General features: G+C 34.0%; 1 protein-coding gene across 1 annotated transcript; it reads right to left on the bottom strand.

Annotated features, from left to right (window-relative positions):
• Positions 1-293: 293 nt before the first annotated feature.
• Positions 294-3,069, bottom strand: LOC148947299 (uncharacterized). The gene is made up of 2 exons (XM_089097376.1): positions 3,051-3,069; positions 294-1,013 (listed from the first exon to the last, which is right to left on the bottom strand). The coding sequence occupies exon 2, from the start codon at positions 964-966 to the stop codon at positions 412-414; it is 555 nt and encodes a 184-aa protein (XP_088953502.1). The 5' UTR covers positions 967-1,013; positions 3,051-3,069; the 3' UTR covers positions 294-411.
• Positions 3,070-15,369: the final 12,300 nt, after the last annotated feature.

Here is a 15,369-nt window from a genome sequence, read left to right as displayed (position 1 = left end):
TTTCGTTCAGATGTACTGGTGTCGTTCTCTTATTAAACGTATGGCCTTTTTCTTGGGACCATTTTACTAACGCTTAAGGGTAATGTAGTTTGGTCTTAGTGTTGATATGTTCTGACACTCTTCCCTATGAGCACTAATTCCCGACTAAGCTAATACGCCTAAAATAATTACCTAAGTGATAAGCATAAAATCAAGTCAAAGAACTCAGTCAAAATTTATTGAAAATAAATTCAAAACGAAGCCATACAAAACTTCAAGGACCATTCTAAAAAATTCCGCAAAAACGTCAAGAAGCGATAGTTGTGAAAAGTGAAAGTGTGCAAGTGAGCTTTTAAAATACAGTTGCAGAAGAAAAATAATGCACTTGAAACTAGAATAATTTTTTTTCTTGGATGTCTGAATGATCCCCAGCTAGCCAAAACGCACTTTAGTCAAACCATAAAGTTGAGTTTGCTTCCAATTAATATTTGACTTTTTGTTTATTGGAGTGCAAACTTTTAAAGGTAATTTACCTTTACGTTTTACATCTTTGCACTCCATATCAGTGCAAACCCATTTAGGTGGTATACCTCCAACATTTTCATTTATGCATTGACGTCCTTTTTGCAGTCGCTGTTGCTTGCGGGTATTTTCCTCTATATCTTCTATTTCCTCTGGAGGGTTTTTTGTTTGGTCATCAACAGGTAAACATTCTTCACCAGAAAAAAGGTAACCATCTGGACAAAGTGAGCTTTCAAATTCTATTGGTCGGGACCTCGCAGCTCTAAAACGACACCTGCCATTTACGCAGAACCGTCCATTATCCAGGGGAGCTGGACTTTCCCGGCTTCTCATTGGCTTATCAATAGGGGTACACTTTCCATCAGATAAGAAGTAGCCTTCAGGGCAACGTGATCTATCATGTCTGATTGATTGAGGTTGGGAAGCTCCATGATAGTCTATTTGAGTGTAGCATCTACCATTCATGCAAGACAAACCATGAGGACCAGTTCCAGAAGTTGATTCAATCACAACTGCAAAAATATCTTATCTCAGGAAAAAAAGAGATGAAACACTTAAAAAGAAAACAAAATATCCAAGTGATGAGTAGTAAAGACTTTATTCATTAAATGTTTTCGATCATAAATTCGCACAAAAAATGTGAAAATTGAAGCTATAGTAGGCTATATGGCTAAATAATTTGGTTTGATTTTGAGGGAATATGTAACATCATGTTTGCAGCTTTTGAGTTAAACGTAATTTGAGATGAAATTGTTTTGTCTTGTTGAATAATCTTTTGAAAACTTTGGTTGTGTGGTAATGCTGTTATATGTTAGATTATATTAAGTCTTTTATTTTTCCAGACAGTGAAATGTAAAGAATTTATTGATCGATTATCAATGAAAAAAAAATGAAAGAATCATTAATGTCAAACTCTATTACTTATAGCTTTCGTAACAAGAACAAAAAGCTTATATTTAGCAATTAACACATTAAGAAGGGCAGATTTACATGTGGTCTACATTTGAGCATAAACCCGTTTTTATTGAAATGGTGCTTTGAACCAGAATAATCAAGATATTAATACATGCACTGGCATCGTTTACGGTGGGGGGTTGGCAAGGGAGGGGGATTAGTTGCCCCTCCAATAATTTGGAAAAAAACAATAAATTTCTAAGTAGCTTTAAAACGGTTGCTCGTTTTTAAGGACATTTGCTCTTTACGTACATTAGATAATTTTTTTTTAATTAATCCATGCTCTTTTTTAACATAAAAAACACGAGAAAGACAGGGGTCCATTACCCTTCATAATATGTTACACATTAATATTTTTTTCAAATATACTGTCTTTAATACCTTATCATCAAGTAAAAATGTGAGCCTAGTTAATTGCAAAATTCAAAAATGTTCTATGCTCCTTGTTTCGCCACATTTGATCAGGTAAATTTTTTCTCTGATGTTTAAGGTGCTTTTACTTCCTTAAAATCTATCAGTTCAAAGATGGATTCTCTTGTTTTAAAACTTTCAAAAGTGGAAATGTATACACCCTCAACATCTGCAAATAGGGCAGAAATGAAATCACTGAGGAATAAGAAGGTATACAGTGAATATAATTTCCTGAATGAAGAACAAATCATTTTAAAAGAAAATAAGACTTATTAATGATACTCCTACTATAGCTAAATAGGTCAAATCAGTCGTAGTTTGGTCATGAAATTAGGTAGAGGGGGATCCATTCCAGGTGATATTTAATTGCTTTCCTGACTTCTTTCTATTTTCGCTTTTTTAAATATTTACTTTAACCAGCTCCAAAAAAAGAATTGACATAAATATGCTAATAATTATGACTGAAATTAGTCGCATTTCACACAGCACCAGCACTGCTTGTGGGATATTTATCTCTGCATCAGCATGCTGAAAGAAATGTCTGTTGACAATAGAATAAAGTGAATTTAAACAGAACATGAATTTTTTTTCTCATAATTTCAAAATCTTGTGCGCACGTATAAGCGGTATCAACCCATTCTCTTTTTCTTATGTTATAAGTTTTATCATACAGCACTAGGAGACCGACCTTTGCTGGTGAAGGGAATTAAAAACATAAAAACGACATTCAGTTGAACCCCCCTCCGGAAATGTAATACCCTGATTTACACAAGACAAAATTGTTGTGCAATTTTTATAGAATTCGTTCTTTTTAACAAAGATAGGGGAAGGAAATTTTCAAGCTCAATTTTCACTTCCAACTAGCATCCAGTTGAAACTACTGCGCCAACTCATTGAAACTACTATTTTAATTTCGGAGACCGCACTGCCTTTGTTCGGTCCCTGCATATGTGACCGAAATATCTAGTATTTTTGTGAAATTTTATCACTGTTTGTGAAAATCACTGTCTATTAAAAGGATTTGGTCCCTATTTGAACTTTTATTTATCTAACTACTATTTTATAGCTTTAAGAGAAGAACGAAACTTAGCCCTTGTTGGGGTGGGGCGCATACCCCTAGAAAAAGTACTAGTTCTGATATATAACTGACTACTACAACATAAATACAAGTTTTGAAAACTTACACAAAGTAACAATAAGCACACATATTACTATGTGTTTTTCCATCATGAGTATAGTTCAAACTGAGCAAATTTTCTCAATTTCTGCCTTTATATACTCTGATAAATTAAAAAATTACATTTCAAGTCACGTTCCTTAGTCTCAGATTTCAGGAAATGGTTAAAAACATATACCTCAAAGTTTATTTTTGTTGCGCATTTTCAATTGTTTTCTTTGTCACGAAGCAAACAATTTTCTTAAGGAAATAAATTGAAATAAAAAAGGTAATATTAAATGTGTGATATCATCGCGGAAATAAGTGAACCACATTTTATTTAGAGTTTAAGTCATTTTATTTTTAAGTCAAGAGTTTATTAGGTCAAGAATTTTGTGTCAGAATTTGCGTTGCTTGCGTTAAAAGAAACTAAATGAAAAAAAATTCCCTCAGACCTTAAAAAAGTCCTGAGCAGAATTTGCACCTTATTAAGAACCACAGTCTTCGTATTTCAGACAGTGTGGTTTCTTATTCAGAAAAAAATCCATGATAAAAACGATAATCAGAATCGTAATCAATACCACATGAGAGCAAAAAATCATTTCTGAGAATCGTTACACTTGTAACTTTCAATTTCACCATCAATAACTTGCACTATCAGTAATACAACAGGGAAATGAAATCGGAAATCTAATTAAGACTTGAAAACAAGAGCTACTCAAACAAGAATCGAGCTACCCTCCCCCGTCTCTCTCTCTCTCTCTCTCTCTCTCTCTCTCTCTCTCTCTCTCTCTCTCTCTCTCTCTCTCTCTCTCTCTCTCTCTCTCTCTCTCTCTCTCGAACCTTGTAAGACCCATGAGTAGAATTTACACTCTGTTGAGAACCATAGTCCTTGTATTTTGGACGGATAAAAACGAAAACGACGATCATAATCAGTATTACGGGAGAGCAATAATCATTTCTTAGAATTTTGAAGATTGAAATTTCTTAGAAGTTTTAATTTTGTCCCAGTTCTGTAATAATGACTCCTGAAACACAAAGGCCGTTTAATTAGAACAATAAGACGCTTTTTTAAAGTACTAAAAAACTTTAGCGTAAACAGCAAGGTGTTGAGGAGCGGACAATCCCCTTTATATACGTAATAATTTCTGTTCGTTTTAAGTTCTGTTCGTAATGTTGCTCCTTACTTTCAGTTGAAGAAGCTTGTTTGTTTTCTTTATTTATTTAATCCTTCAGAAAGAAGCTACAAAGTTCAGGCTGAAAGTAAATTGGCAAAAATGCAAAAAATAGCATTCAAGTCGACAGCAATAGCTAGGCCCTCGGAATTCATTATAGTTTGAGGAACCCACGTTGTAGTTGTTACTAACTTCACCTATCATGGCTCCGTTATCTCAGATGGTTTGACCATCTCCTTTGGCTGCCACCGACAGCCCCTGCTAGAATTATATACGACTTTGACCCATATCCCATGGTTGGTTACGACCAAGGGGTAGACCTCGGACCAGATGGAAGGACAGCCTACAGAATTTCCTGAACATGGCTGACATTGCTGCTGTTTAGGCGCCCTTCATAGCAGCAGGTCGGTCCACCTGGATAAGCAAAGCTGATATACTCCCTTCTAGCATTTACGCCACATATCATACCGTAGGAGCCTTAAGTCAAGTAATTCAAGTCAAAACTTTTAATCTCTTTAATTTAGAATTCATTTATTAAAATTCAACAATATGCTCAATGTTACCTTTATGTTTGACATGATTGTGTTCTAATTTCTGTTCATTTTGGGTTTTATTAATTCATTCATAGTAATTTATGTTCATTTTATGTTTGAATTATTGTGTGACCGTATTTCTGCTAGTTTTAAGATTTCATATGGCTCTTTACTTTTCTTTAAAAAAGTCTTGTAAACGTCTGTTGGTTTTTAACGGGCATAGTTTTAATATTGTTAATTGCAGAAATAGGTGTAAAGTTTTTCCAGTTTATCTGCCGAAGAACTGCTTAAGGACAATGGGTCAGCACCCAGCCTATCGTTTCCTCTAAAATCAGTCCTTCGGTACCCGCTTGGTGTTCCTTTAGATCTAGCTTAAGGATAGTAGGACCCGGTTTTGAGGACCCAAATGTGTCTAAAATCAAGATAGCTGCTAGCTAATTCCGGTACCCTGTGTAATATCCGGATTCAGTAAATATAAGAGATGACCTGAAAGTGTCGCCCTGAATATAAATTAGAGTGGAAACGGAAACTTTCTAGAGAAAATAAACGCTTAATCCTTAAGACTCAAAATTTTCGGTTCTTAGGGGATGAGGGTGAAGGTAATATTTCAATGGGAATTCTACCCAGTTTTCTCCAGTTTTCTTCTGTCCCCAAATTTCCTAATACAAACGTTTTAGAAAATCATGATACTACTTGTAGCATGTATACGTCGAGGTACTATCTTGTAATCAGTATTTTAATTATTATTATTATTATTATTATTCATATTTATTTACTTTACTGATTTTCCTGGATACCAAAATTAGCAAACTAATGTTCCAATATCAAATGAAAATAATCGAACGGGCCAGGAAAGGTGGGGGAGGACAATTTCCCCCTTTATATTGAAGAAAACCTGTTTTTGGTGTTTTTCAGGAGAAAAAACACCAAAGTGCCAACCTCCAGATCTTTAACAATACATTTTGCCACCATCCCCAACATTTTAATAAATTGATGACCCTGCGAAGAGGCTAGACCTCATAGATTTTCTCCCTTGTGTACTTATGAAAAAGCGTCTGGAATATAGGACACTCAATTGCCAATACAAATAATATGTTAAATTTGTGTCATGATCTTATTAAATTGTCTTTGAAGCGTAGTTACAGAATTAATATAAAAAAAAGCAATTTCGAATGGATAAAATTTTGCATCTTTAAAAATAAGATTTCATTTCAAGAATGTGTTTTTGTATTTGATTTTTCAAATTAATAGCTATATTAGTTTAGAAGCAATGTTTGTTTCTAGTGAGGTGACGAATAGTCTTATTCTCGGAATTTCTCACAGTAAGATTTAAAAGATTAAAGTTTCTTGTGACAATTGTCATTGTTGGAACAACTATGAGCATGAATGTAGGCCTTCAGAGATATTTCAAATGCAAGAAGAGTGTTTTTAGATACTTTGGAATATTTGTATTTTCAATGTATTTTGTGGAAAAAACGGTATAGAACAACAACAGAAGATTTTAATTCAGGTCCTGGAACGCATCTTAGTTTAAGATTCTTCTTCATTGTAGGGCCGTGGATGCCCCCCCCCCTGGGTAGTAAGAAATGAGGTGTCACCCTGTACCGCCCATGTTCAGAGTTACTCCAAATGAATAAAGATTAAAGATTAATCTACTCTCTCCCCTCCAGACACTCTTCTATATTTTTTAAAGTTCCACGAAGAGTTAGAAAATTTGAGCTTAAAAATGCACTTTTTCAGGGATCATGCATACCCTCCCCCATACATATAATTATCTATTGACCCCGTTCCATAATAGCTGGCGCACTATTATACATCACTGTAATTTTGTCAGACATCAAGTGAATGAACTTAGGTAAAAGAAGCTTTAAAATTAACCATTTATTTCGTACGGACTACATGAGTCCTTAAGAACGAACGCCTATCACCCTGTGACATTCTCTGAAACCTGAAAGCTCAAAATATATAAATTTCTTTTTATAACTAAATCAATTGGCTTTTTCAGAATTGTCAGTCTATAAGAACTTGGCCATCTTTGTGGAAAAACCTGTCGCTTTGTGCCAGAAAGTGGCAGAAAGCACCTCTTTGCAACACACGAGCTTTTTGGCTGCTTAAAAAGGACACAAGAACTTTTAATATTTTCCCAAATGAGCCTTCTTTTGATATTTTAGAACTTTTGATTTAAAACAGTCAAAAAACAACAACAAAACATACCACACATCTGTGACTTTCCTTCTAAGAAAAAATTGAAAACGTTCATATCTTTGTAGATAGGTTCTTGAACAGTAGGTTTTTCTGATATGTTGAAATTGATTGTGTGATTTTTATGAATATCCTTTGCCTTTTTGAGGGTGTTTATCCTCTTTTTTAATATCAGACATATTTTCTCAGCATCTAAGCTTTTGATAAATACTTATAAACTTGATCAATCTTGAATACTTGGAATCATCACAAAAAGCCAATTCTTTTGATATGTTTGTTGGTATCAAAACTCCTTTTTATAGAGTTTTGTTACTAATAGGTCGAATCACTATTTACTTACGGATTATGACTACGAATTGCTTGATTTTTTTTAACCGTTTTAGCACTTTCCCTGTTTATGAGACAAAACATAAAATCGCGTAGAAAGGCGAAAATGAGGATAATAAACAGCCAGTGAAATAATTGGAAAATTATGCCAATATTTCGGTCAAGACCTCTACTTGACCGTCCACAATGCAGAATATAACTGATAAAATATAAAAAACAAACATTAAAACAATACAAAAAACTAAAATAGGATGACCCTTTCTGAGTAACGGTGAAAGGGTAACTGAATAAAAACACAAGTCTAAATGGTATTTCATAATTTCATGCCATTTACGCAGAACTATCCATTATCCAGGGGAGATGGACTTTCTAGGCTTCTCATTGGTTTATGAATAGGGGTACAATATCCATCAGATAAGAAGTAGCCTTTAGGGCAACGTGATCTGTCATGTCTGATTGATTGAGGGTGGGAAGCTCCTTGATACTCTATTTGACTATAGTATCTACCGTCTATGCAAGAGACAAGCCATGAGTACCAGTGCCAAAAGTTGATGTAATCACAAGTGCAAAAATATCTTATCTCAGTAAAAAAGATGAAGTACTTAAATAGAAAACAAAATATTGGAGTGAAGAGTAGTAAAGACATATCCTTATACATTTCATGTTTTTCGGTCAATGACTCACACACAAAAAAATCTGAAAATGGAAGGGCTATGGTATATGTGACTAAACATATGTGGCATTTTAATTTGGTCTGATTTTGATGAAGTATGTAACAACATGTCTCCAGCTTTTGAGCTAAATGTAATTTGCAATGACATTGTTTTGTTATGTTGGATAATCTTTTGAAAACTATCGTTTTGTGGCAATTCTGACATGTTAGATTATATTAAGTCTTTCATTTTTCCAGATAGTGAAATGTAAAGAAATTATTGATCGATTATCAATGAATAAAAATAAAAGAACTATTAATGTCTAACACTGTTACTTATAGCTTTTCCAAAAAGAACAGAAATCTTATATTTAGCAATTAACACAAAAAAAGGCAGATATCCATTTGGTATACATTTGAGCATAAACCCCATTTTTATTTAAATGGTGCTTTGGAATAAAATAACCAAGGTATTAATGCAGGCAATGGCGTCGTTGAGGGGAGGGCAAGGGGGACAGTCACCCCTCCAATAATTTGGAAAAAACAATGATTTTCCAAGTAGCTTTAAAACTGTTGCTCATTTTAAGTGTAAAATTTTCTCTTTACTTTCAGCAGATAATCTTTTTTAATTAATTTATGCTCGTTTTTAACATAAGGGAAACGATAAAAATAGGGGTCTATTACTCTTCATAATATGTTTCACATAAATATCTTTTCCAAATATACTGTCTTGGAAACTTTAGCACCGAGTAAAAATGTGAGCTCAGTTAATGGCAAAAATTCAAAAATGTTCTATGCTTCTTGTTTCGCCACATTTTCTTAGGTTAATTTTTTCTTTGATATTTAAGGTGCTTTTACTTCCCATAAGCTATCATTTCAAAATTAGATTCACTTGTTTTAGAACTTTCAAAAGCGGAAATGGATACACCCTCAACATCTGCAAATAGGGCAGATATGAAATCATTGAGGAATAAGAAGGTTTACAGTGAATATAATTTCCTGAATGAAGAAGAAATCATTGAAAAAGAAAATAAGACTTATTAATGATATTCGTACTGTAACTAGATAGGTTAAATCGGTAGTTGTTTGGTCATGGAATTTGCTAGAGGAGGATCCTTTCCAGTTGCTGTTTAATTGTTTTCCTGACTTCTTGCTATTTTCGCTCTTCTGAATATTTCTGTTAACCAGCTCCATCCCTAGGATGGTGGTACGCATTTGATTATAGTTTTTATTGAAATGGTGCTTCGAACCAGAATAACCAAGGTATGAATGCAGGTATAGTTGCACTAGATCAGTTTTGATATTTGCATGTGCTCTTAGTTTCTGTGTTCAGTTCTATGTACTTTGGGCAGAGTTTTCTTTCTTACCTGATCAAATTTTTGTGGAACTTCAAAAAGAGTTGGAGTTGGAATAAGTAAATAAATAAAATAAAAATCAGCCACCAGCTTTAACAATTTCGTCTTAGAAACCTCGGTCAAATATCTTGGGTTTGTGAAGCATATAGCGTTCATAAGGCGTATAAATACTTTTTCAAAAGTTCTCTCGTGTTTTGAGGTTTATATCTTTTTAAAAGCACGATTTTCAATAGAATATTTTAAAATCTTTATATTTGCCATTATATTTTTTTCTTTTATTTTTAATGCTTTCTATTTGTGCTTATTTCTGCTTTCTGTTTGTGAACTTGTTTTTTTGAGATTTTCAGAATAAAGCAATAAATGTATGTGTTTATCATGTTCCTCTCGTTCAGCAATAAAAATATCTTTGGATTTTGTAAGATTTGAATTGTGTGTTTTATAAAATATTTTCTAATGAATTGTACACCGAATAATTTCAAATTTTCCTGTATTGCTTATCCTCACACCAAGGTTATCCCACGTCTAAATTCAAATAGCAGTCATTTCAATGTTGTTTTCTGCCAAAGTCCTTCGCAGTATCTCTGAATTTACCATCTTGGTCCTGATGTCTGGAACTGAGTTAATTGGGAATGTACAGATTTGGAAACCGAATTTTCAAAGAACAACAAAAGGAAGAACACTAAAAGCCAAACTGAAGAAACGCAGAGGCAGGTACGTACATAGAGTGGGATTCTTTGGGCCCAGAATCCCTCCAAGTTCTAAATTCTCAAGTTTCTTGGCAGTTCTTGCTCAAAATATCAGCTAAAAATTGTTTGTTTTTTTTTCATTCACTCCCTCGGAAAAACTCATGCCGATTTGCTCTTATGGATGTTGTTAATTAAATCATGTCTGCTAAATATCAAATACTACAATCAAGCAGACAAAGATATCTCAGCAGAGTTTTAAAAATTTGTGACAGTAGAAGAAAAAAAAACAACACAGCAGCTCGTAAAACACAACTTTCAAAACTTATGTCTAGTGCTCTGTGAAATAAGGAAAATTCCACTACAAAATCCTCAGTCAAAACAGTTTTAGCTGATTTTATTTTGGGTGGATCGTTGCTGTAAGTAATCTATATCCTTAGGCTACTAGATAGCTGCAATTGAAAGGAATATATTTGAATTGGTAAAAACAGATCCTTTTGGTTTAAAAGCATAATCTCCTTAATGTATTAGAAACAGTTTCTGAATGGAATGAATAGAATAGAAATTTATTTTAAAAATTACTATCACAGCATGATCGCCGAATTTGAATTTTACGTCCAAAAAAAGCACTATAGATATCTCAAAAGCTCTATAACACACACACACACACGCATATATGATATATATATATATATATATATATATATATATATATATATATATATATATATATATATATATATATATATATATATATATATATATATATATATATATATATATATATATATATATATATATCTTCAGAACGTGACGTTCACGTCAAACATAATTCATTGTAAAATATACATTAAAAGGAAAATTTACACTTAGTTAAAAAGTCAAAATTAAAAATAAATAGAAAACAATAAAATTAATGAAACTACATAAAAAATATGATGGGTCAAAATTTAGATATTTTTGTTGTACATATTTACGAAACTAGCATTAAAACTTTTCGCTAACCGCTGATGGGCACAGCGTACCGGCTGAAGTTTCTCAACAGGCACTGCAACCCTGCGCGGGAGTCGTTTTGTTGTGGATTTAGGGGGGAAAGGGTTTTGTGGATTGTATGGATCAGAGATTTTCTTCCGAAATCCATGCAGAGTTTCTCTCTTCTTTTTTTAGAGTTTGCATTTTAAACTTTGTCAGCAGCTCTTCATAAACATTTACTCATGTTATTTAATATGAGTAAATTGCTCATATTATTTAAACATTTTTGTGGAGATTGGGGTCTCATCTCATACATATCACAAGCACAATTCAATTCAAACACATTCCTTTCAATTTCAGCTATCTAGTATCCTATTGATATAGATTATGCACAGTAAAGATCCAGCTAAAACTGCTTTGACTGAAAAATCATACACAACACACCACAACTTCAAACGCTTTTGAAGGGTTTCAGCTTGTGGCAGCACAGTGGATTGATGATCAGCTTGGAGATGCCTAGTCCAAGATTTGATTCTCGCTGCCGCAAGAGTGAGTGGCAAGGCTGCCACCTGTTCTTAAAAAAAAGAACTCAGGAACTGATATGTGAATTTGAAACCCTGGTTTTCACCAGCGGCATGGACGGTCGTTGTTACCTCTTTTATCCTTTAGGGGGCTTCATGTCACCGCAACTGTTCTTGTCTTGTCCATGAAAGTATGTCAAAAAAGGTTTACAGATCATCTCAGCTTAATTAATAAAAAATGAAGAAATAACCTAATTTTACAAATATAAGCTGCATTTTATCCACTACAAACATTTCCCAGTCAGAGGGACTGTGACGGTTCATGGCCTCTCTTGCAACTGGTGCAAAATCTTGATTAGCGTTACTGCCCCCTCCACCATCTGTCTCTCACAAATTTCCAAGCCAAATTATGGCTCCATTATATATATTTGACTTTTCTTACTTTAGCCTCTGCAAAAATATCGATTATCGCGTTAGGAATGGTGGTGAAGATATTGTTAAATGACAATTTCGGATCCAATTTGCTTATGATTAATGTGGTGGCCGGCATTTAACCCCCCCCCAGAGATTACCCTCCCCCCAGGAAAATACCCCCCTCCCCGTGGAAAATATCCCCCTACGGAAAATACCCCCCCACAGAAGAACAGCCCCCCCTCGGGAAAATACCCCCCCCCCGTGGAAAAAAGGCTTTCCAAATTGGAGAGTTTTATTTGAGTTTTGGTTTTTTAATCTCCACAGGGGGAAGGAATTTTGGTACTAGTGTATTATGCGCCACTCACCCAAGTTTACGCTATGTAAAATTCGAGAACACACCGTTTTATTCGTTAGTTTCGGGCTATAAATTTGCCCACTAGGGGGGGGAGTATAGTGGGTCTGCCTGCAAAATGTGTTTGGTACAATTAATCTGAATATTAGATAGATAGATAATTAAGGGTATTTTAAATCCATATATACAGCCATGAACACAGTAAAATAACATGAATGGAAGGCACAAATAACATAAACTTTGTTCAGAGATAATCATATAAGACACTTAAATGAAACACGACATTAACCTGATAATAGTACTTAATATTTGGAAAAACGGTTATTGAAAAAAAAAACATTTAAAACTTGGAAAAACACTTAAATGAAATATTACATTTACTTTATACTGGGATTCTTTTTTTTTCTTTTTTTTTAGTTAAAAAAATTTCCAGATACCTCGCTATTCCTCTGTAATTTTTTAGTGGCCATATACCTAGAAAGAATTGTTTTATGACTTCAAACTATCCAAATAGTATACCCCCTCCCCCTCTCTGTGCAAATATATAGCCCAAATCATATATTTTCCATATATTCTGTCACTTGTCTTTGTCTTGTCTCGCGCTAAGCTGAAAAAGCTAACGAAGAAGCCGGTTTTGTCCTCGAGTTTTACGCAACGTAAACTTGAGTGAGTTGCCCTTAATACTCAAGTACCAAAACTCTTTCCCCCTACGGAAATTATAAAAATAAGACTCAAATAAAATTCTCAAATTTGAAAAACCTTCTTTTCCACGGCGGGGGGGGGGTGGGGTATTTTCCTGGGGGGAATAAAGTATTTGGACAGTTTGAAGTTAGAAAACAATTCTTTCTAGGTATATGGTCACTAAAAAATTACAGAGGAATAGCGAGGTATCTGGAAATTTTGTTAACTAAAAGAAAAAGAAAAAAATCCAGTATAAAGTAAACGTACTGTTTCATTTAAGTGTTTTTTCCAAGTGTTAACAGTTTTTTTTTCAAAGACCGTTTTTACAAGTATTAAGTACTATTATTAGGTTAATGTAGTGTTTTATTTAAGTGTTTTATGATAATCGCTGATCAAAGTTTATGTTATTTGTGAATTTCATTTATGTTATTTTACTGTGTTCATATTTGGCTTTAAAATACACTTATTTATCTATCTATCTAATATGCAGAATAATTGTGCCAAACACATTTTGCATGCAGACTTGCTATACTTTACCCCCCCCCCCTAATGTGCAAATCTATAGCCCAAAATTATTTCTGAAATAACGAAGAAACTAACAAAAAAACGGTGTGTTTTCGAATTTTGCACAGCGTAAACTTGAGTGAGTGGTGCATAATACACAAGTACCAAAATTCCTTCCCCCTACGGAAATTAACAAATTAAACTCAAATAAAACTATCAAATTTAGAAAGCCTTATTTTCAACGGGGGGTTGTTTTCCGGGGGGGGTATTTTACGGGGGGTATTTTCCGCAGGGGGTATTTTCCACGGAGGGGATTTTCCGTGGGTACTATTTTCCGTGTGTGGGGGGGGGGGGGGTATTTTCCAGGGGGTTACCCACCGGAGGTGGGGTAAACGCTTAGAGTCGCTAACTGTCAACCGCGCGCTCTATTTCATTTCAATAAAAATAAATTTCCAAAATTACGAAAAGATTATAACCGCTAAATTATTGTTTTGAAATTTTGTACCCATAAAATTTCTGCGCCCGGGGAAACTGCCCTCTCTGCCCTCCTCCCCCTCCAAAAAAGATAAACTCTGAGGAAGGATGGGGATATATACTGTGAACTCTTCTCATAGAAAAGTACTTTTTAATTGCATTATTAGCTCGTTTTTTTAAAACTCGCGTTCTTCTAATGATCTATCCCTTAAGAGGAAAATCTTTCGTTAAAATAAAAACTTTATCTAATTACTAATCATCAAATTCCAGAACTTGAGACATGTCCATCCCATGCTAAGAAGGATAGGAAAAAAGGTTTAAGCTTTTTATTCCACACTCAACTCACGGAAATTATTATTTCCTAGCTGAAATAGAAAATACAAATACAGCAATTGTTAGGGGGGACGCATGTCGAAAAACAAGAAATACCAGTTCTAACAAGTAACGGAAAACTACAACATAAACACAAGTTTTGGAAACATACACTATGTAGCAGCAAGCGCATAAAAAAACTACTTGTTTCTTCATCATGATTTCAGCCCAAAATGGAAAAAGGTGCCGAAATTCTACCTTTATATATTCTGAAAAATTATTGAAGTGAATTTCAGCTGAGGTTCCTTAGTTAGGTAAATCTTAGATTTTAGGAAATACTTTCAAACATGTACCTTAAATTTATTTTTATTCCGCATTTTGCATTGTTTCCTTTGTTACGTAGCAAACACTTTTCTTAAAGGAATTAAATAAAATAAAACAACGGTAATGCTAATTCCATGATATCATCATGAAAATTAATGAACCATAGTTTCTTCAGAATCAAAGCAATTTTTAACTATCATAAGAAAATCTGAACAATAAGTACAGAGCCTGTTTATAGTGGAATATCTATGAAGCAGAATTTTAAAAACAGTTCACACATTTGAAACATTTAATTTTCAGTGTGTTTTCAAGCTGTAGTTGTTTCAAGCTCCCATCTGCAACAATGTCGGATTTTATATTTTTTTTTTCTGGATGCGTGTTTATTTGTTTGTTTTTGTATTGTTTGTTTTCACCAGGGGTGATCGCATTGAACCAAATAGTCCTAAAACATCATACATGGGCTCATTTGAACGGAAACTAAAAGTTCTAGTGGCCTTTTTAAGTGACCAAAGAGATTGGACCGCAACTAGCCCCCATCTAACCCCCATTTTCCTCAAAGTTTTCTGATCAAAATTTTGAGGTGGCCATTTTATTTAACATAGTTGAAAGGCCCAATAACTGTATTTTTGGAGATGAGGAGACCCCCTATAGTCCCTGGGGAAAGGTCTTCGAATTATAAAATTTGCCTGATGTTTATTTAAAGTATTTGTTATTGAGAAGTATGCATTCATTTTTCGATAGAAGGGGGGGGGGTAATTTTCTGTTGGGGAGATTTTTTACGGGGAGAATTTCCCATTGGTAGCGAAGTTTCTGGAGGGTGAATTTTCAAGAGGTAATTTTACAGTCTGGGAATTTGCCAGATTTCC

This window comes from Artemia sp. Qi Xiang Cuo, chromosome 11, assembly GCF_049724085.1.
Source record: "Artemia sp. Qi Xiang Cuo chromosome 11, ASM4972408v1, whole genome shotgun sequence".
In the NCBI taxonomy this organism is placed as follows: domain Eukaryota; kingdom Metazoa; phylum Arthropoda; class Branchiopoda; order Anostraca; family Artemiidae; genus Artemia; species Artemia sp. Qi Xiang Cuo.
This window is presented reverse-complemented; position numbering and strand designations above follow the sequence as displayed.

Coding starts and splice junctions, on each gene's coding strand:
- LOC148947299 (XM_089097376.1), bottom strand. CDS start 966: ATGAATGGTAGATGCTACACTCAAATAGACTATCATGGAGCTTCCCAA.